We start from the raw sequence: 20,610 nt of genomic DNA on the forward strand, positions 1-20,610 counted from the left end.
ATTCTCCTTTTTCGTTTGCCTTTTTCATTCGCCTTTTCGTTCGCCCTTTTTGCTCGCTTGCTTTCTGTTCGCTTGTGTGCCATGTGCCTTCAATATGCTTGCATCTTCGCTTGCTGAAAATCTAGTGATATGGATCCTCATCCACTTGCTAATATCTTTAAGAGATCCAATTATGTTGATCCAATTGCTAGTGAGTTGAGTGCACTTGACTATCTTTATGGAGTTTTGCTTGAGATGCGTGAATATGAAAATTGTGAGGAAGAAATTTATGAAGTGATTCACGAGGGCTCCTTGGATGAAAAGCATGATTGCAATGGTTTCACTATAAATTATATTAGTGACAATCATGCTAAAAATATGCAAAACCCTAAGTTTGGCGATGCTAGTTTTGCTATGTCCACTACTTGTTGCAATGCTCATGAGTGGAGCGATGATTTTTCTTATGATCTTGAAAATTTGTTTAAGCCTCATGATGAATATGATATTTGCAATATTATTGAAATTGGGTTTGGAGAAGTCATGACTTTCATTGATGATAATCCCACTATTTTTGAAGAGCGTCAACTTTGCATTCATGTGGATCATGAAAAGAATATCCTATGTGATAGTTACATTGTTGAATTCGAATATGATCCCACATGTAATTATTATGAGAGAGGAAAATATGGTGGTAGAAACTTTCATATCACTAAATCACCTCTCGTTATGTTGAGATTGCTATTGTCTCTTTCTTCTTCCTTGCATATGGTAACTATTGGTTGTCTTGACAATCGGTTTTCCTATAAAATGCCTATGCATAGGAAGTATGTTAGACTTAGATGTGATTTTCACATGCTTTATGATGCTCTCGTTGTGCTTCAATTCTTGTCTTTTGTGTGAGCATCATTGAATTATCAATGCCTAGCTAAGGGCGTTAAACAATAGCGCTTGTTGGGAGGCAACCCAATAAATTTATTTCTTTTTCTTTCTATTTTGTTGCATCCACACCATCATAATTCTGTTATGATTGTGTTTTTTGTGTTTCTTTTTGTGTTTGAGCCAAGCAAAACCTTTATGACTAGTCTTGGTAATGGTTGTTTGATCCTGCTGGAAAAAGACAGAAACTTTTCGCTCACGAGATGATTTTTCATTTTTATTCAGAAAGATCTTTTGAGTTGATTCTTTTTGCTGCTGGTTGATATGCCTTTTTCAAAGGCATTCTTAATTGTTCAGAATTTTTGAGGTAACATAAGTATACGAAGTATACATATTGCTACAGACTGGTCTGTTTTTGACAGATTCTGTTTTTTTTAGTTGGTTGCTTGTTTTGATAAAACTATGGTTAGTATCGGGGGGTACTAGCCATGAAAAAGTGGGAATATAGTAGCCCAACACCAATATAGATAGAATTAAAGTTTGCTACAGTACCGAAAGAGGTGGTAGTTTGTTTTCTTGTGCTAATGTTATCACGAGTTTCTGTTTAAGTTTTGTGTTGCGAAGTTTTCAAGTTTTGGGTGATGTTCTCATGGACAAAGAGATAAGGAGTGGAAAGAGCTCAAGCTTGGGGATTCCCAAGGCATCCCAAGCCAAATTCAAGGACACCAAAAAGCCTAAGCTTGGGGATGCCCCGGGAAGGCATCCCCTCTTTCGTCTTCAATCCATCGGTAACATTACTTGGAGCTATATTTTTATTCACCACATGATATGTGTTTTGCTTGGAGCGTCTTGTATCGTAGGAATCTTTTCTTTTTGTTGTGTCACAATCATCCTTGCTGCACACCTTTTTGAGAGAGAGAGACATGAACTCATCGTGATTTTGCTAAAATGCTCATAGTGCTTCACTTATATCTTTTGAGCTAGATAATTTTGCTCTATGTGCTTCGCTTATATCTTTTAGAGCACGGTGGTGCGTGACTTGGTAGTTGGCTTATGCTATGAAAGTAGTCCCAAAGGTGATAGGTACCCCAAGAGGATACAAAAACCTCCATCTTCATGTGCATTGAGTAGAAAGAGAAGTCTTGATTCCTCTCAATTAGTTTTGAGACGTGGATTCGGTAATATTAAGAGTTATGTTGGTAGGGTGTTGTGAATCTAGAAATACTTGTGTTGAAGTTAGTGATTCTCGTAGCATGCACGTATGGTGAACCGCTATGTTAGGAAGTCGGAGCATAATTGATCTATTGATTGTCATCCTTTGTGTTGAGGTCGAGATCGCGTGATGGTTAACACCTACCAACCCTTCCCCTACGAGTATGCGTTTAGAACTTTGTTTCGATTACTAATAAAAACATTCACAACAAGTATGTGAGTTCTTCATGACTAATGTGAGTCCATGGTATAGATGCACTTTCACCTTACACCATTGCTAGCCTCTCTAGTGCCACGCAACTTTTGCCGGTACACAAACCCACCATATGCCTTCCTCAAAACAGCCACCATACCTACCTACTATGGCATTTTCATAGCCATTACGAGATATATTGCCATGCAACTCCCACTGTTCCGTCTCATGACTTGTCCCGTCACTCTCATATTGCCATTGCATGATCGTAACATAGCTAGCGAGATGTTTCAACATCATACGCCAAGCTAGATCGTTGCACATCCCGGTATACTGCCGGAGGCATTTCCTATAGAGTCATTTCTAAGCTTTGAGTTGTCAGTAAATAAAAGTGTGATGATCATCATTATTAGAGCATTGTCCCATGTGAGGAAAAAAAAGGAGGCCAAAGAGCCCAAAAAAAAGAGAAAAGAGAAAAAGAAAAAAAGGCCTAAGAGCCCAAATGAAAAAAAGAAAAGAAAAGAGAGAAAAAGAGAGAAGGGACAATGCTACTATATTTTTCCACACTTGTTCTTCATAATAGCACCATGTTCTTCATGATTGAGAGATTCTTGCTTTGTCACTACCATATGCTAGTGGGAATCTTCATTATATAACTTGGCTTGTATATTCCAATGATGGGCTTCCTCAAAATTGCCCTAGGTCTTCGTAAGCAAGCAAGTTGGATGCACACCCACTAGTTTTTCCTTTTGAGCTTTCACATACCTATAGCTCTAGTGCATCTCTTGTATGGCAATCCCTACTCATTCACATTGATATCTATTAATGGGCATCTCCATAGCCTTTTGATACGCCGAGTCAATGTGACCATCTCCTCCTTTTTGTCTCACAACCACCACCACACTCTATTCCACCTATAGTGCTATATCCATGGCTCACGCTCATGTATTGCGTGATAGTTATAAAAAGTTTGAGAAAGTAAGAGTGCGAAAACAATTACTTGGCCAATATCGGGGTAGTGCATGATTTACATTAGTTGTGTGAGGATGATGGAGCATAGCCAGACTATATGATTTTGTAGGGATAACTTTCCTTGGCCTTGTTATTTTGAAAGTTCATGATTACTTTGCTAGTTTGCTTGAAGTATTATTGTTTTCATGTCAATAGCAAACTATTGCTTCGAATCTTACGGATCTGAACATTCATGTCACGTGAAAGAAGTTGCAAAGGACAACTATGCTATGTAGCATTCCACATCAAAAATTCATTCTTTATCACTTCCCTACTCGAGGACGAGCAGGACTTAAGCTTGGGGATGCTTGATACGTCTCCAACGTATCTATAATTTCTGATGGTTTCATGCTATTATGTTGTCAAACTTTGGATGTTTTGCATGCCTTTTATATATTTTTTGGGACTAACTTATTAACTCAGTGTCAAGTGCCAGTTCCTCTTTTTCCATGTTTTTTACCCCTTTCAGAGGAGATTTTGAAACGGAGTCCAAACGGAATAAAATCCCGAAAAGAATTTTCTGTAACGGAAGAAGAACAGGAGACTTGAGAGCCAAGGCAGGGGGGCCAGGGGCCCCACAAGCCCTAACCCCTCGGCCAGGGGGGAGGCCGCGGCCCATAGGCTTGTGGGCCCCCTGGACCTCCTTTGCCCTAGGGTTTGCGCCTATATATCCCCAAAAATTCCACAAAAAATCAAGAGATCATCGAAAGTACTTTTCCGCCGCCGCAAGCTTGTGTCTCCGCAAGATCCCATCTGGGGCACGTTCTGGTGCCCTGCCAGAGGGGGGATTCGGATACGGAGGGCTTCTTCATCAACACCATGACCTCTCCGATGATGCGTGAGTAGTTCACCATAGACCTACGGGTCCATAGCTAGTAACTAGATGGCTTCTTCTCTCTCTTGGATCTTCAATACAAAGTTCTCCATGATCTTCATGGAGATCTATCCAATGTAATCTTCTTTTGCGGTGTGTTTGTCGAGATCCGATAAATTGTGGATTTATGATCAGATTATCTATGAATCTTATTTGAGTTTCTTCTGGTCTCTCTTATGCATGATTTCATATCCTTGTAATTCTCTTCGAGTTGTGGGTTTTGTTTGGCCAACTAGATCTATGATTCTTGCAATGGGAGAAGTGCTTGGTTTTGGGTTCATACCATGTGGTGACCTCACCCAGTGACAGAAGGGGTAGCGAGGCATGCATCGTGTTGTTGCCATCAAGGGTAAAAAGATGGGGTTTTCATCATTGGTTTGAGATTATCCCTCTACATCATGTCATCTTGCTTAAGGCGTTACTCTGTTCGTCATGAACTCAATACACTAGATGCATGCTGGATAGCGGTCGATGTGTGGAGTAATAGTAGTAGATGCAGAAAGTATCGGTCTACCTGTCTCGGACGTGATGCCTATATGTATGATCATTGCCTTAGATATCATCATGACTTTGCGCGGTTCTATCAATTGCTCGACAGTAATTTGTTCACCCACCATAATACTTTCTATTTTGAGAGAAGCCTCTAGTGAACACTATGTCCCCAGGGTCTACTCCACACCATAGTTTCAGCCTTACACTTTTTACTTCATTGCACTTTCCGCCTTCAGATCTCACTTTGCAAACAATCTTGAAGGGATTGACAACCCCTTTATAGCATTGGGTGCAAGCTCTTTTGTGTTTGCGCAGGTACTCTGGACTTGACGAGATTCTCCTACTAGATTGATACCTTGGTTCTCAAACTGAGGGAAATACTTACTGCTCATGTGCTGCATCACCCTTTCCTCTTCAAGGGGAAAACCAACGCAAGCTCAAGAGACGACAGAAGGATCTCTGGCACCATTGCCAGGGAAGTACTTTTGTTGACGTAGCAGTAGGGCAGCTCACAAGGACTAACCATTAAAGCACAAGATTGGAGAGAAGACATCACATAGCTACTGGTCATGGAACCATGGTCCAAGGAGGACTACTCACGGCACGTCCGGGAAAGCGTCCATGGCGGTGGAGAAGCTCCCGGAGATCAATCCTCCCTCCAGCAGGGTGCCGGGAAGAGGTCTCCTGACGCTCCCGATCTCGTAAGCGCTGCGGCGGCGAAACGATTGAGAAATTCGCGATTATGGAAGTTGTGAAAGGGTTTTCTCTCGAAGGACTAAATATAGGCCGAAGGAGGGCACTGGAGGAGGTGGGGCCCACCCAGGCGGCCTCCTAGCACGGCCAGGGGGTAGGCCGCGCCAGTAGGTTGCCTGGACGGCCCCTGGCCCCCCTCGGTCCATTCGGTGATCTGGAAGCTTCTGTTACGCTGATTTTTTATATATTTTTCCTGGAATTTTTCGGGCTTCGGAAAATTGGCTAAAAGCCCCTGCAAAATAGACATCAGCAGGTAGAAACTCGCACTGGGTGCACTGAGTTAATAGGTTAGTCCAAATATTTATAAAATGATATAAAAGTGTAGAAAAACATATAACATTGCCACCCAAAAGATCATGGAACAAGCAGAAATTATAGATACGTTTGGGACGTATCAACGATCCAGAGCCGCAACATACCGCTGCAAAACAAACTCCTGCCGAGCTGGTTACGTCTGCACTGGGGATGCCTGCGTCAAGTGTTCCTCGAGTCGGTTCGGGTGTTATGGCAACAGCCCCTCCAACTGGATCAACTATTGTGACGACTACGCAGAGTGCACCTCTGGTAACCCACGCTGCCACTGTCGTGATGCCAACTTCCTCATCAGTTGCATTCTCTATGCATCGCGTCCCAGAGGAGCACACTGGCGCTGCCAAAGAGATAATGATCCAGGCCGAGCTGATGATTCAACAAACAAAGGAGGTGTTCGAGGCCAGTAAGTTGGCGTATAACGCCAGCTCAGCACTCCAGGCGAACATCCGAGTAAGTTCCACTGTAAGTTATTTTCTCATTGAATCTTGTCAAACTTCTTGCTTTACACTTTACACCCACTGGGGGTTTTGCGCATAGTAGTTTGTATTTTACTCTAGTGGGGGCACGCTTAGTGAACCCACTAGGTGTAGTCCCCGAGGCTAGTGTTGAATGCTTGCATCAGCAGGAGTCTGTATTTGAGATGTGTGTTGTATATTCGACTCGGCCAGGTCGGACCTGGTCGAGTGTTTCTGTATCCAGTGGGGGCACTCTTAGTGCACCCACTGGGTGTAGTCCCCGAGACCGTTGCCGACTGCTTGCCTCAGCAATGGTCTAACTGAGAATCAGTAAATATTTGACTCGGGCAGAACGGGTCTGACCGAGTAGTTTTGTATCCAGTGGGGGCGCGCTAAGTGCACCCACTGGGTGTAGTCCCTCAGACTAGTGTCGATCGTTTACGAAGGACAGTAGTCTTAAGAACCTGGGTGGGTGCGGCGGGCCGCTAATTGGTCGAATGACTTGTATTTTTTCACTCGGAAGTAGAAAAATAATTGTGTCGAATGACTTGTATTTCTCCACTTGGAAGTAGAAAAATAACTGTGTCAAATGAAACTTACTTTTCCACTCGGATGCTTTTCAGAAGGCTTGCAAGATTGGGTGGCAGTATACCCAGATGGAATCTGAGAAGAACCAGCTGCAGCTGGTGTATGATGCAATGAAAAAGGTGTTGGAAGACAAGGATCTAGTCCTTGCAAAGCTGAAGGAGAAGTCTGAAGCTGATGAACTGAAACTTGCGGACTATGATAGGTTGATGGCATAAAATGAAAAAATGAAGAAAGAAAGAGATGAGTGGGCAAAGAAGCTTAACTCTATGGCAAAGAGGGGAAACTCCATAGAAAGTTTTGTAAAATATTTCCTGGCAAAGATGCTTGCGTCCCTCATTGGTATGTTCTCTTTGCCGAGTTAATTTTTACACTTTTCGTCGAACGAAATGCAGTTGATGCTTGGTTTTTCTTCTTCCATAGAATTCTGTCCGGACTTTGAGAAAGAGACCTTCGACGTGGAGCCATACTTCGACCCCATCAAGTTTCCTATGCCCGACGACTTGGACGGAAATATGTACCTCCTGAACTACCGCCTCGTGAAAGTTCAAGGGTATCTGACTCGACTGCGAGCTGCTTTGGGGGGGATCGACAAAGAGTTGTGGCGTGAAGATACATTCCTTGTCGATCTGGAAGCTGTGATGGAGCGCTTGGGTCCGGTTCCTGAGAGAGTCCAAGCGTGGAAGAAATCTGTTGCTCGGTGCGGAGTTGATGTTACTCTTTCCCTCATCAGGGTCCACTGTAAGGAGGCGAGAGAAGACAAACTAAAAATGCTCCAAGTAGAGAATACTAAGAAGCTCCAGTTTGAGGATTTTATGGAGACCTTCATTAGTGTTGCGACTCGCATTGCTGATGGAATCGATCTCGATACCTTTGTTGAGCCAGCAAGTCCCGGAGGTCCTTGAGGAGAAATCTGATGTTATTCTCAAAAACTTTAAATTTGCCTCGGTATGCTGAGTGTCGATGTATCGTTTAAACTTCGTTCGGGTGTTGAACCCGAGTACTTTATGGCTGCGCGGATAACTTTGATCCATGTTGAGCTCTTTTGAATCTATCTGCTTTTGATATTTGCAAGATTTGCTTGGTTTCCTTCGAGTGAATAGATTGCTATCCATTCGGAAAAAGTTTTTGACTTAGGCGATTTGCTCGCAGCTAAGTTTTCGAGTGTGAAGTCTTTTTTCCACTAGAACTATATTTTTACTTAGACGAATCGTGTTCAGCTAAGCCCCCCCCCCCCCCGAGTGTGAGGATCGCTCTCTACTCGGAGTACATTTTGGACTTAGGCGAAGACTGGGTCGCATCTAAGTGCCCGAGTGAATAGTTTTATCCACTCGGAAGAGTTTGTTAACTTAGGCGAATATTGTTCGCAGCTAAGCCCCTGAGTGTGAGGATCGTTGTCCACTCGGAGTACATTTTCTACTTAGGCGAAGACTGGTTCGCAACTAAGCATCCGAGTGAATAGTTTTTATCCACTCGAAAGAGTTTGTTAACTTAGGCAAATCTTGTACGCAGCTAAGCCCCCGAGTGTGAGGATCGCTCTCCACTCGGAGTACATTTTGTACTTAGGCAAAGACTGGTTCGCAGCTAAGCATCCGAGTGAATAATTTTTATCCACTCGGAAGAGTTTGTTAACTTATGCAAATCTTGTTCGCAGCTAAGCCTCCGAGTGGGAGGATCGCTCTCCACTCGGAGTACATTTTGTACTTAGGCGAAGACTGGTTCGCAGCTAAGCATCCGAGTGAATAATTTTTACCCACTCGGAAGAGTTTGTTAACTTTGGCGAATCTTGTTCGCAGCTAAACCCCCGAGTGTGAGGATCGCTCTCCACTTGGAGTATATTTTGTACTTAGGCGAAGACTAGTTTGCAGCTAAACATCCGAGTGAATAATTTTTATCCACTCAGAAGAGTTTGTTAACTTATGCGAATCTTGTTCGCGGCTAAGCCCCCAAGTGTGAGGATCGCTCTCCACTCGGAGTACATTTTGTACTTAGGCGAAGACTGATTCGCAACTAAGCATCCGAGTGAATAGTTTTTATCCACTCGAAAGAGTTTGTTAGCTTAGGCGAATCTTGTTTGCAGCTAAGCCCCCGAGTGTGAGGATCGCTCTTCACTCGGAGTAGGATTCGGGCATGTAGCCACTCGATCGGAATCGACAAAAATTGAAGAGGTTATTACTTTGACAAGCAACTTTATTCAGCAAACTTCATCTATTACATCGGATAGACCAGTGATCAAGCATAAAAACGTTTGAGAAGATCCGCATTCCATGCGCGCGGTTCATCAGTCCTCTTCTAAAGATTGTAGAGTCGGTAGGTTCCATTGTTTAACACCTTGGTGACGATGAAAGGCCCTTCCCAAGCAGGAGCTAGCTTATGAGGTCGTTGTTGATCCACTCTGAGTACCAGATCCCCTTCATGAAACGCTCGACTCCTCACATGCCTTGAATGAAAACGTCGTAGGTCCTGTTGATAAACTATGGATCGAATCAGCGCCATCTCACGTTCCTCCTCCAAAAGATCCACTCCATCTTGACGTGCTTGCTCAGCTTCAGCTTCTAAATAGAGATCCACTCGGGGGGAACTGTGAAGCAAGTCACTTGGTAGAACGGCTTCGGCTCCATAGACCAGGAAGAAAGGAGTTCGCCGAGTCGACTGGTTTGGTGTTGTCCTTAGACCCCAGAGAACAGAAGGTAGTTCAGTCACGCAAGCGCCTGCGGCATACTCAAGGTCTCACATGAGTCAAGGCTTTAATCCCTGTAGGATAAGACCATTCGCTCGCTCTGCTTGGTCGTTGGTTTGCGGATGGGTAACGGATGCATAATCCACTCAGGTCCCTTGATTATTGCAGAAACGTCTGAACTCGTCTGAGTCAAAGTTTTACCCATTGTCTGTGATGATGCTATGCGGGACTCCATACCGGAATGTAATTTCCTTCACAAACTTGATGGTTGTGCGGGTATCCAGCTTCGTGATTGGCTTAGCTTTGATCCATTTGATGAACTTGTAGACTGCAACGAGCAAGTGTGTGAACCCACTCTAACCTGTCCGGAAATTCCCGACCATATCTAAGGCCTAGACAGCAAACGGCCAAATGAGAAGGATTGTCTTCACGCCAGATGCGGGTTTGTGAGACGGGTTGGAGTAGAACTGACACCCTTCACAACGGTCGACTAGATCTTTGGCCATTTCATTTGCACGTGGCGAGAAGAATCCATATCGGTATGCTTTGGCAAGAATGGTCCAAGAGGACGCATGATGGCCACAGGTCCCCGAGTGGATTTCTTCCAGAATCAGTTGGCCCTCCTCAAGGGAGATGCACCGTTGAGCCACGCGGTCACGCTCTCTCTGTAGAGTTGATCACCCATTACTATGAAGGCCTTTGACATGCGGACAATTTGTCGGGCTTCGTCTTCATCCTCTGGAAGCTCTCGCCTTAAGATGTATGCAATATACGGCATTGTCCAGTCGGGGGTAATCACCAAAATCTCCATGATCAGATCGACGACTGCTGGAACATCAACTTCAGTCGGATCAGAAATACTTGTTGGTTGTGGGGGCTCTTCTGTGAAAGGATCCTCTTGCACAGGCGGAGTGTGCAAGTGTTCCAAACATACATTGCTGGTATAGGCTTCCGAGTAGATTCGATCTTAGCCAATTCATCGGCTTCCTGGTTCTTCGGTCGGGGTACATGATGGAGTTCTAAGCCTTCAAACTTCTTCTCCAGCTTCCTCACTGCATTGCAGTAACCTGTCATGGCAGGGTTCCAGACGTCCCACTGCTTCATCACCTGATTGACCACTAAGTTTGAGTCGCCGTAGACCATCAGGCGTTGGACGCTGAGTGAGATGGCCATACGCAACCCGTAAAGGAGAGCTTCATACTCAGCTTCATTGTTGGATGAGTCAAAGTGGATCTGAAGGACATAGTTAAGCTTATCCCCTTTTGGAGACACCAGTACTACACCAGCACCGGACCCATTTAACATTTTGGATCCATCAAAGAACATAGTCCAATGCGCCGAGTGAATCTGGGCTGGTTGTTGCTGTTCCACCCACTCGGCCATAAAATCAGCCAGGGCCTAAGATTTGATGGCTTTCTTTGCTTCAAAATTGACATCCAAATACAACAGCTCCATAGCCCATTTGGCCACTCGGCCTGTTGCATCCCGATTGTGAAGGATCTCTGATAGCGTAGCATCATTGACGAATGATATGGAGTGATCTTGAAAGTAATGTGCCACTTTCTTTGTTGTCAAATATATTCCATAAAGAAGCTTCTCATAATGGGGATACCTTTGCTTTGAAGGAGTCAACACTTCTGAAATATAATAGACTGGACGTTAAACCTTGTAGGCTCTACCTTCTTCTTCTCTCTCGACAGTCAGGACTGTACTGACGACTTGATTGGTGGTTGCTATGTATAGGAGCAGTGGTTCTTTGTTGTGCGGAGCAGCAAGCACCGGCTGGATGGAAAGCAGAGCTTTGAGCTCTACAAACGCTGCTTCTGCTTCATCATTCCACTCGAATACATCCGACTTCTTCATCAGTCGGTACAAAGGCAGTGCCTTCTCAACGAGACGAGATATAAACCGACTCAATGCTGCCAGACATCCTGTAAGTTTCTGTACGTCATGCACTCGCACAGGGCTCTGCATTCGTACGATGGCGCCGATCTTCTCGGGGTTAACGTCGATCCCTCGTTCGGAAACGAGAAAACCGAGTAACTTGCCCCCAGGAACGCCAAAAGTGCACTTAGCTGGATTTAGCTTGATGTCGTACTTCCTCAAATTAGCAAATTTTTCTGCCAAGTCAGTTAGTTGATCGGAACCTTTGCGTGACTTGACAACAATATCATCCATGTATGCTTCAATATTCCGATCGATCTGGTTGAGCACACACTTCTGGATCATGCGCATGAAGGTTGCACCAGCATTCTTCAGACCAAAAGGCATAGTGATGTAACAGTAACACCCGAAAGGGGTGATGAAGGCTGTTTTTATTTCATCTGGGCCAAACAGACGGATCTGATGGTAACCAGAGTAAGCATCCAAAAAAGACAAACGCTCGCATCCCGCAGTTGAATCAACAATCTGATCAATGCGGGGGAGCGGGAAGTGGTCTTTCGGACAGACCTTATTAACGTTTTTGAAGTCGATACACATGTGAAGGGAATTGTCCTTCTTAGGTACCATGACAACATTCGAGAGCCACTCGGATCTCACGAATGAATTTGGCTTCCAAGAGTTCCGCTACCTCCTTGTCGATTGCTTTCCTCTTCTCTGATGCAGATCGTCGCAGGCGCTCTCTGACTGGCTTCGCCTTTGGATCCACTTGCAAATGATGCTCAGCCAGCTCCCTGGATACACCCGGCATGTCAGCAGGCTTACATGCGAAGATGTCCCGGTTCTTACGGAGAAACTGGATGAGTTCGGCTTCCTATTTGCTGTCGAGTGTCGTGGATAACAAGCTCCTCCTTGAGCCGGCCCCTAGGCGGGTCTTGCCTTGAGCTTGGTGCCTTCTCTTAAGTTGCATCGTCTTCACTTAGGCAAGGGAATGACCCATACTATTTTGTCGGATCGTAACCTGGACCGGATCATAACCGTGGGAAACATCTCCAACAGCCGGAGTTACGTTGTCTGCTCGCATGTGGTTGAGTTTTGGCACGGATCTTCACTTAACTCCACATGACCTCTTCGGTGTGAGTTTGAGTCAATGATCGCCTATGACAAAGTTGAAGTCGTTTGCTCAGGATTTATGGATGACGATATCGCATCTAGAAGAGGAATGATGATGATGATGCATGTGTGTTATCTCGATGATGCCCTCTTTGAAGTGATGTTGTGCGATCTTTTGTGTGTGTGCTCTTTTGTATATGCTGCTCAGCGGTTATAATGATTTTCGTCCGTTTTCCATATTCAACCGGACAATCTTGTTTTAGTTCGATTTTTTTAATCAACCGAACAACTATTTTCTTCTTAATGAATATAGGAATCCTACCGTTACGAAGAAAACATTAGCTTTCGAAAACAAAACATGCCTTGGTCAAGCAAGGCACATGCAGGAATCCTGGTGGTGGTTACATGTGTAGTACTCCTACTACTGTGTACCTCGCCGTTTGTCAATGTCTTTGCACAGCTCCACCTCCACGGTTTAGCCGAGGAATACGGATCTGTCACTGCTTGTGCATAATGTCGAAGCACCTCTGCCCTTGCTAGCATCAGTTCAAGCAGGATATGATTGGATTCTGTCGTGGTAATGGTATGCAATAGGAGCACGCAACGCAACAGCTTTGCACGGGCTGGCCCTCTCGAAATTAAGCGCTGCCGGCCAAGCAGCGGCTGGTTAGATCGTACTTCCGACCCACCCTGCCTCTTCTGTTTGCCTTTTGAGACAGGAAATTTCTGTACCAACAAATTTACCCAATCCTAAACAAAGACGGTTAGCAATGTATTCCCTCCATTCGAAATTAACCTCCGCTGAAATGGAGTGAATCTACACGCCTGGATTCACTCATTTCAGGCGCAGCTAGTACTTCTCTATGCATTGCAATCTGTAGTCTCCTATGAGAACTGCCTAAGCTGCCACGCCATGTTCGAAGCCGGTAATGGTTAAGCGATGCTTTTCATGAGTGAGAGAGAAGAAAAGATGAAAGAGGAGAGGAAAACAAGAGAGGGGATACGTTGCGTGCACGTGCATCGGACGGTTTGATGGATGGACCAGCGGCGGTACGAGTAAATAGCAGGCCAGGCGCCGCACCAACATGTACTAGTAGGCGCAGTTTTGAACAGTGGCATCTCGGGAGCAATTGAATTCCGGCTGCCACGCCATGTGCTACCTCCGTCATATGGTTTAAAAGCGTGTTTGAAAGATTCTTTAAAACTTACTCCCTCCGTTTCTAAATATAAGTCTTTTAAGCGATTACACTAAAGGTCTACATACGAAGCAAAATGATTGAATCTATAATCTAAAGTATGTCTATATACATTCGTATGTAGTCCACTAATGAAATCTCTACAAAGACTTATATTTAGGAACAGAGGGAGTAGATGATTATTGATTGGCTATCAAATGGACTAAAAAATAACGTTCATATTACGTACTCCGTACCTAAATATAAGTCTTTTAAGATATTTCATTAGGTGTCTTCATACGGAGCAAATTAAATGAATCTATACTTTAAAGTATGTCTATATACATCCGTATGTAGTCCATTAATGAAACCTCTAGAAAGACTTATATTTACGAACGGGAGTGTATATATAAAAATAATACAATATAATACCGTTACGCGTCTAAACCTTGTCTATTGAGTACTACTGGTTTGACATTGTAACAACAACATTTGTTGTCATCTCAAGGAATCTCGAAAAGTGGCAACTTCTCTTTCCAGACGACAACCATGCGGTCCATGATTAGAAAATGAAAATGAAAGGTCCAGCAAAATTCCAAGGAGCCCACTGTTCTTTTCCTTGTGACATTGCACCATTCTTTTTGTTTAGTATATGGTCACAATTGCTTTGGCACAACTAACAAGTCGGATTTTTTGGAAGAAAAAAAACACTACCTAAGTTGTTAGGGCCTGTTTGGTTATCTGCAATAGGCCTAGCCAGGCCCGTATGGGCAGTTTTCGGCATGGCTGCTCGGGTCGCATCTAAAAATTAACTCGTGTGAAATTTAAAGCACCTCTGACCCTGTATCTAGAGAAACGTACAAATTGATCGTCTTTTTGAAGCCAGACCTGGTCGTGCTACCCTAGACATGTGGGCGTGGACGGTTGCACGTATGGATGTGTTCTCGAGACGTCATAGTGTTTCTCCATCAGAGTTGGCCCGCCTTCACCGCCGTTCACCAGATCAAGATCGGATACATGGTAACCTTCAAGTTGCTGACCCCTAACACCCTGAAGGTGATCGTTTTCAACGACGACGGCATGAAGGTGATCACCAAGTGCAACGGCATGAAGGTGATCACCAAGTGCAAGAAGCACGGTGCCGCCTTCGCCATGACCGCCTAGAGAGCTCTTGTTGCCTGTTGTGTGTTGCTAGTTAAGGTTCAAGACTATATTGACGGACAAGCGCCTTAACAAAGATAGCTACTAAGCAACACGATACGGACAAACCAGTCTGTTCAGTCACACTTTGTTGTATTTAGATGTGTTCAGTCACACCTGCATGCACACACGCACACGACGCCACACAGAGAAAACGCAATTTGCATGTCGCGTCAAATAAAAACTCACGTCTCCTACTCCGGTTGTATACAAAGTAAAAATTGATTGGCATGGCCAACGCGTCGTCACCATCAATCAGAGAGGAGAAACAATCAATCCAACCATGTTCCCTCCTCACGCCACATTGAATTCCAGCTTTTAAACCGAGGCGTAGCCAAGGCTAGGTGGTCCAAAAGGCTAAGTACATAACACAGTAGTAACCACAAGGACGAGCCGTTGGCAGTTGCAGTCGGATCAAGTGCCTAAAACGTTCCATGCAGGCCAGATCACACCGACCGAATGCACAACATCAATCTATGGCGAACGCTGCTTTGATTTCAGACGCCGAGGCTCGCGGAATCGTGGATGGCAACGGCGTCCACACAGGTTTGTTCTTAGGTTTACAATAAAAGCACGACGAGTCTTACTAGCGACGGCGAAAGCCTCCGGTAGAACAAACATCTAGATCAGCTGCCGAGGGAATTGCGATGCAGAAAGGCCCTCCACTGCCAATTTGCTGGCCTTTCTATGCGCACAACACAGCTTCAGTTCAGAAAGCATCATAACTAGTGAAGCCACTCTCTCATGGGTACCAATTATCCCAGGCTCATGTACAAAAAGTGTGCGCGTAGGTCCCTTCAGCCGTCACATCTCCAATGCCTGTCAAGGGTTACAGATTGTCAATGAAAAACTGAGTTTGGACAAACACATGTGATTGACCGATAGTAGCAAAGAAACAGATGGTAATAATAATAATAACTGAATGTAAAGACGGCACAAACATGGGTAGCTATCCAAGGATACCAGCAGCTATCAGTAAATCATCATCACTAGTGCTAGTTTCATCATCAGCTATCAACTTAGATGCCGAGAAAACAGATAGGCGGTAGAGGTTACCGGGGAAGCCTGCATCCACCTTCCCCCCACCCAATCGCAGTGACGCCTCAGCTGCTCGAGCTCAAACTCATTCTGCTCCTTGTAAGCCTTGAAGTAAACCTTGTACTTCTGGTCGCTGAGGACCTCGGATATCACACCGACCCACCACCCATCGTTGGTGTAGGCGTCGATCTCATCAAGGACCTTGAAACCATTGGTGACAGGGATAGCCGGAGGGGAGGGCCTGATGTGCTCCTCCCCTATGGTTTCTTTCAGAGGCGTGGTCTCGTCGTCGTCCTTCAGCGCGTCGTACTCCACAAGGAATTTGTGTCCGACGGATTTGACAACCGTCCCCTCGAACCATGCTCCATGGAAACCTTCCTCGTCACTGCTCACTTCAACCCTGTCACCTCCTGTGAAATTTGTTCCTGACAGATTCTAGAAGATGGCCGTAAAAAGGCGACGCTTGTTAGAAAAGCTGGCAGTTTAAATTGCTTTAAACATAAAGTACACAGGAATAAGTAATCATCATCATTGATGTGAGCTTGCATCTCATTTTACACTTTCAGAACTCAACTGATAACAAGGATTTGTTCTAGTTTCACCAAACTTAGGAACTGCCCACAGATTCTTTTGATAAATTTGATCTACTGGATGAGAGAGCGCTGATATTACCGGAATAGAGAACTCTAGAGTCCAGCTGTTCCATGAATTTCCTCTCAAGTTGTAAACTCAAACAGTTTGATTGTGCAAGTGATAATCTGGCTCATGTAATTGTCATGGATGTGGCTCATAGCATATTTGATTTTTTTGGCGATTAGTACTAATTCCCTAGGCAACAAACAGAGACAGTAAGATGCTAAACTTGGTCATCCTTAGTTCCTAAGGACAGACACTATGATGCCTCGTGTCAGGTAATGGAGCTAATTCTTCCTAAAAAACAAACGTTTCATTCTCGCTGATTTAGTTTTAAATATATTCATATCTGTGTATCCGCAAGAGGGTGGTGAAGTGGTAGGTACTTCAGCTAAAAGAGGCCAGAGATGTATGTTCATACCTTTGACCGAGAAAAAACAATAAAAAGAGTATGCAACAGGGTGAATTGCATATTGTCACTGAAACAGATATCACGGCAGCAGGACTAATAACTAACAATTTAGCCACGTTAACAATTCTGAGAAGAAGAAAATATATCTAATATCTCGAGTTGTTAACAATGTCACAGTCCCTGCACACAAATTTCATAGTTAAAGCCTAAAAGGGAACTGCGCAATTACCCATGCTATGGTTAGAAAATGCCAGTACAGGAGCATCACGAACCACCACAAAATTCTTAAGCACCAATACAGCAAATATTGGTATCAACCACAGCTCATGTGCCAATAAAAATTGCAAAGTTCTCTGAAAACAGGAATTGAAAACTATAGAAATAAGGATTAGTAATTGTGCTGTTGGACCACAGGAAAAACACAAGAATTTTCTCAAGATACTAGTCATGAATGTATGTCATAGTTGACATGCACATAAAGGAAACAATCCAAGAAATATGACCTCATGCTAAAAGTCCTACGAAATTAGGGGCATAGGAAAGCGATCCATAAGAATTCGGTTGCCTACCCCTATGATCCCAACGCTCCCTGTAGAAAACATCCTATGGATTGAAATCATCCAATCCAAAGAGGTAAATAGGCTTGATTCATAAGTAGAAGTAGGTTTCGCTATAAGGAAAGCAACTTTAAGAATCCTCACCTTTTCACACCATACAAATTGATTATATCACTAAGAACATAAACACATAAAAGCAGTGCAGGAAGCATCCACATAAAGTGCAAGCATTTCAAAGAAATGTAACTCGAAAGATTCTGTACACACCTGTGCAACTTGCTTCCATTGGTTATCAGTCCAGTCATATCGAAGCCTCAGTTTGTTCTGGTGTAACTGGGCCTTCTTTCCTGAAGTTGCTAACTTAAATGTATACGTTAACTTGGGATGAATCTCAGTGATCTTCCCTGGCCACCAGCCATCATCTTGGAAGCCTTCAACATCATCATTGACGCAGAAACTAATAACTGATGCACGTGGCGGACAAGGTCTGATGTGCTTGATATCGACAATCTCATTGCACAGTTCACTACCCTTCCAGTAAGGGTACTCCACCAAGAGGTTATTTTTCCAGATAGTCTTTGCAACAATTGCAGGGAACCAAGCGACAACAGAATCAGCTTCCAACCTGGCAACTTCTATTTGTGTGCCTTTAGCATACAGCGTTCTCTTGGATGTCTCCTGGTAGGCAAAGAGTAGTTATTCTTATTCAGCAACCAACAATTAAAAGAAGGTGATAAAAATACGCAAGTAAAGAAAATGTTGAGAAATAAGCAATACTAATCTAAAACTACCATGACGAACACAATTGAGGGCATAATATAGAAGTTGATACCTATAACTCTAGAGCAATCAGAAAAGGAATCCAAATCATCCCATATGTTCTATTCTAGCCGATGATTATATGCACTTAAGACGCAAGCTAGAAGTAAAAACATAAAATACCGACATATGTAATATATAGGAGAAATCAGAAATCCCTCTAAAAAAAATTCAGCATAAAGCATTCGGAAGATTGTCAACGATTCAGTAACGTAGTTCCATAACAATCTTGTCATGTCAACTTGCACTGAGGCTCAGGAACTGTAATAAAAGAAACATGCCAGGAGATGTAACAGCATTCTCGACCATCAACTCATTGCAGATGTACACTAAGTCACCAACTAGGCTCACTTTGTTTCAGTATGATTAATATTTACTATAACAAAAACATGTTAGGAGAAGGAACAGCAGCAATATCGACCAGCAACTCAGTGCAGATGTACACCGACTAGGCTCACTTTGTTTCGGTATGAATCTGGAACACATTCAACAAATCCAACTGGCTTGCTCTGACAACTATAAACCACCACTTGTTAACTAACAGACCACAAGCCGCCCGGCAGCCCAGAGGAATTTATTCAATAAATCTGATGAACCGAAATCTTCCAGACAGTGCGGCACAAGCAAAGTGTGCTCCATCAAATACGTAGTACATTCAGCAACAATCCATCAATACTACACTTAAAAAAAGCGCAGAAGCAACTACACTAATCTCGAATTTCCCATGCTAATGCAGAAAACTCCAGCGCATTACAAATCATCTTGTAAATCATAACCCTAACCAGACTACGAGAGAACAAAATGGGATTCCCCCTGGAAACCCTTACCACGAAATCACATGGAGATGAATGCGCTACGTCATTCAACAACAACGACAGAAACCGCGATGAACATCGCAAGATGTCCTTCTACTAACCCTAACCATGGAAGAAAGGAGGATCCCCCGGTTTGAATGGGGATACAACGGCACAAAAAGACTGACTTTTTTGCAAGATGTGCTGGAACTCGTACCATGTCCTCGGGGGAGCGCCACTCGCCGGCGACCCGCTCGAGGTGGGCCCTGACATCGGCCTCGTCGAACTCCGCCTCCTCCCTCGTCGCCGGGAAGCAAACCGCGACCTTCCCGTCCGCCCGGTCCCCGCCGAGGAGGGCAACGCCGAGCCACCACGCGCCGTCTCGGAGCGCATCCACGGGGGCGTGCTCCGCGGGTGGAGAGGACGCCGCCGGCGGCGGGCGCGGCCGGACCTGCGACGCGGGCACGGTCTCCGGGAGCGCGCGGCCGGAGGCCCCTGAGACGGCGAGGGCGTCGTACTCGACCGCGTAGCTGCAGAGGTCGGGGTCGAAGCGCGCGATGACGGCGGGGAGGTGGGCCCCGCGGTAGGCTCCCTCGTCCGGCAGCACCTCCACCGCCTCGCCTACGGGGAAGACCTCCGTGGGCTCCGCCGGATCCGGTGACCGCGAAGGTGCCGGCGCCGGCTGGCGGCGGAGCCTCGGCGACCGCATTGGGGTTTCGGTGGTGGCGGAGTCGCTGCGTGGGTAGTGTGGACTGGGGAGTGGGGAGAGCAGAGCACAATAGGCGGCGGGCAGAACAGAACGAGGCCGTATGGGTGGGTATTGATTATACTGGGCCAAGGAGAATAGAGTTGGCGTCCGTCCGATCGTGATGGACGGTCGAGATGGCAAGCATACATTTCCGGTACTTTGACCACTTCCCCCTCGTTTTGTCCATTTAAGTCGTTATGTTTTCTTTTTGTAAATAGATGTGTTCAAATTTGCGTTTAGAATGGGTCGCGAGCGGACGAAAACGGACGCGCGTCAGTTTAGATCGACGCGTTAGGCCAATTTTTCTATCCATCGCGACCCAAATGGACGGGCGCGGACGAAATGAGCAATTGGCAAGCTTTCGGAACCTCACATCGCAGATCTTTAGCTTTGGTGCACGCTATAACCACATGGAATTCTGTTTCGTCTTCCATTTCGCACATAGTGCACGTGGCCATCTTTTTTAGCGTTCTATGCATTTTATTCTCTCTCGTTCATGTGGATTTAGAGGGTGTTTGGATACGTTTTAGTCCCATGACTAAAAGTAATGAGACTAAAACTTGCTAGTCTCACACATGCTTGGATCCAAGTACTAAAGAGACTAAAATCAAGTTAATGAGCATTTATTATCCTCCAAACCCTCCAATCCGGAACTTGCATGAGGAGTTAAATGAGGAGAGAGAAGATTAATGCACATTTTAGTAGGGGTACCCCTGACTAAAAGATTTTAGCCTCAAGACTAGTTTTAGCCTCTCTTTAGTCAGGGGTGCTTGGAACTTTAGCCTCTTAAAGAGGCTAGTTTTAGTCAGACTAGTTTT

The 20,610-nt window shown here is 44.8% G+C and overlaps 1 protein-coding gene across 1 annotated transcript; it reads right to left on the reverse strand.

Annotated features, from left to right (window-relative positions):
* Positions 1-15,063: 15,063 nt before the first annotated feature.
* LOC123418043 (protein AGENET DOMAIN (AGD)-CONTAINING P1-like) lies at positions 15,064-19,837 on the reverse strand. The gene is made up of 4 exons (XM_045106944.1): positions 19,262-19,837; positions 17,699-18,109; positions 15,848-16,264; positions 15,064-15,610 (listed from the first exon to the last, which is right to left on the reverse strand). Exons 1-4 carry the CDS (start codon positions 19,751-19,753, stop codon positions 15,596-15,598), a joined length of 1,335 nt encoding a protein of 444 aa, XP_044962879.1. The 5' UTR covers positions 19,754-19,837; the 3' UTR covers positions 15,064-15,595.
* Between the last annotated feature and the right edge of the window lie 773 nt (positions 19,838-20,610).

This window comes from Hordeum vulgare, chromosome 1H (assembly GCF_904849725.1).
Source record: "Hordeum vulgare subsp. vulgare chromosome 1H, MorexV3_pseudomolecules_assembly, whole genome shotgun sequence".
In the NCBI taxonomy this organism is placed as follows: domain Eukaryota; kingdom Viridiplantae; phylum Streptophyta; class Magnoliopsida; order Poales; family Poaceae; genus Hordeum; species Hordeum vulgare.

Excerpts from the sequence above, each read along its gene's own strand:
- LOC123418043 (XM_045106944.1), bottom strand. The coding sequence starts at position 19,753 with ATGCGGTCGCCGAGGCTCCGCCGCCAGCCGGCGCCGGCACCTTCGCGG. Across the intron at positions 18,110-19,261 it reads GGCGCTCCCCCGAGGACATG|GAGACATCCAAGAGAACGCT; the intron begins GTACGAGTTCCA and ends TTTGCCTACCAG. Across the intron at positions 16,265-17,698 it reads AATGGAAGCAAGTTGCACAG|AATCTGTCAGGAACAAATTT; the intron begins GTGTGTACAGAA and ends GCCATCTTCTAG.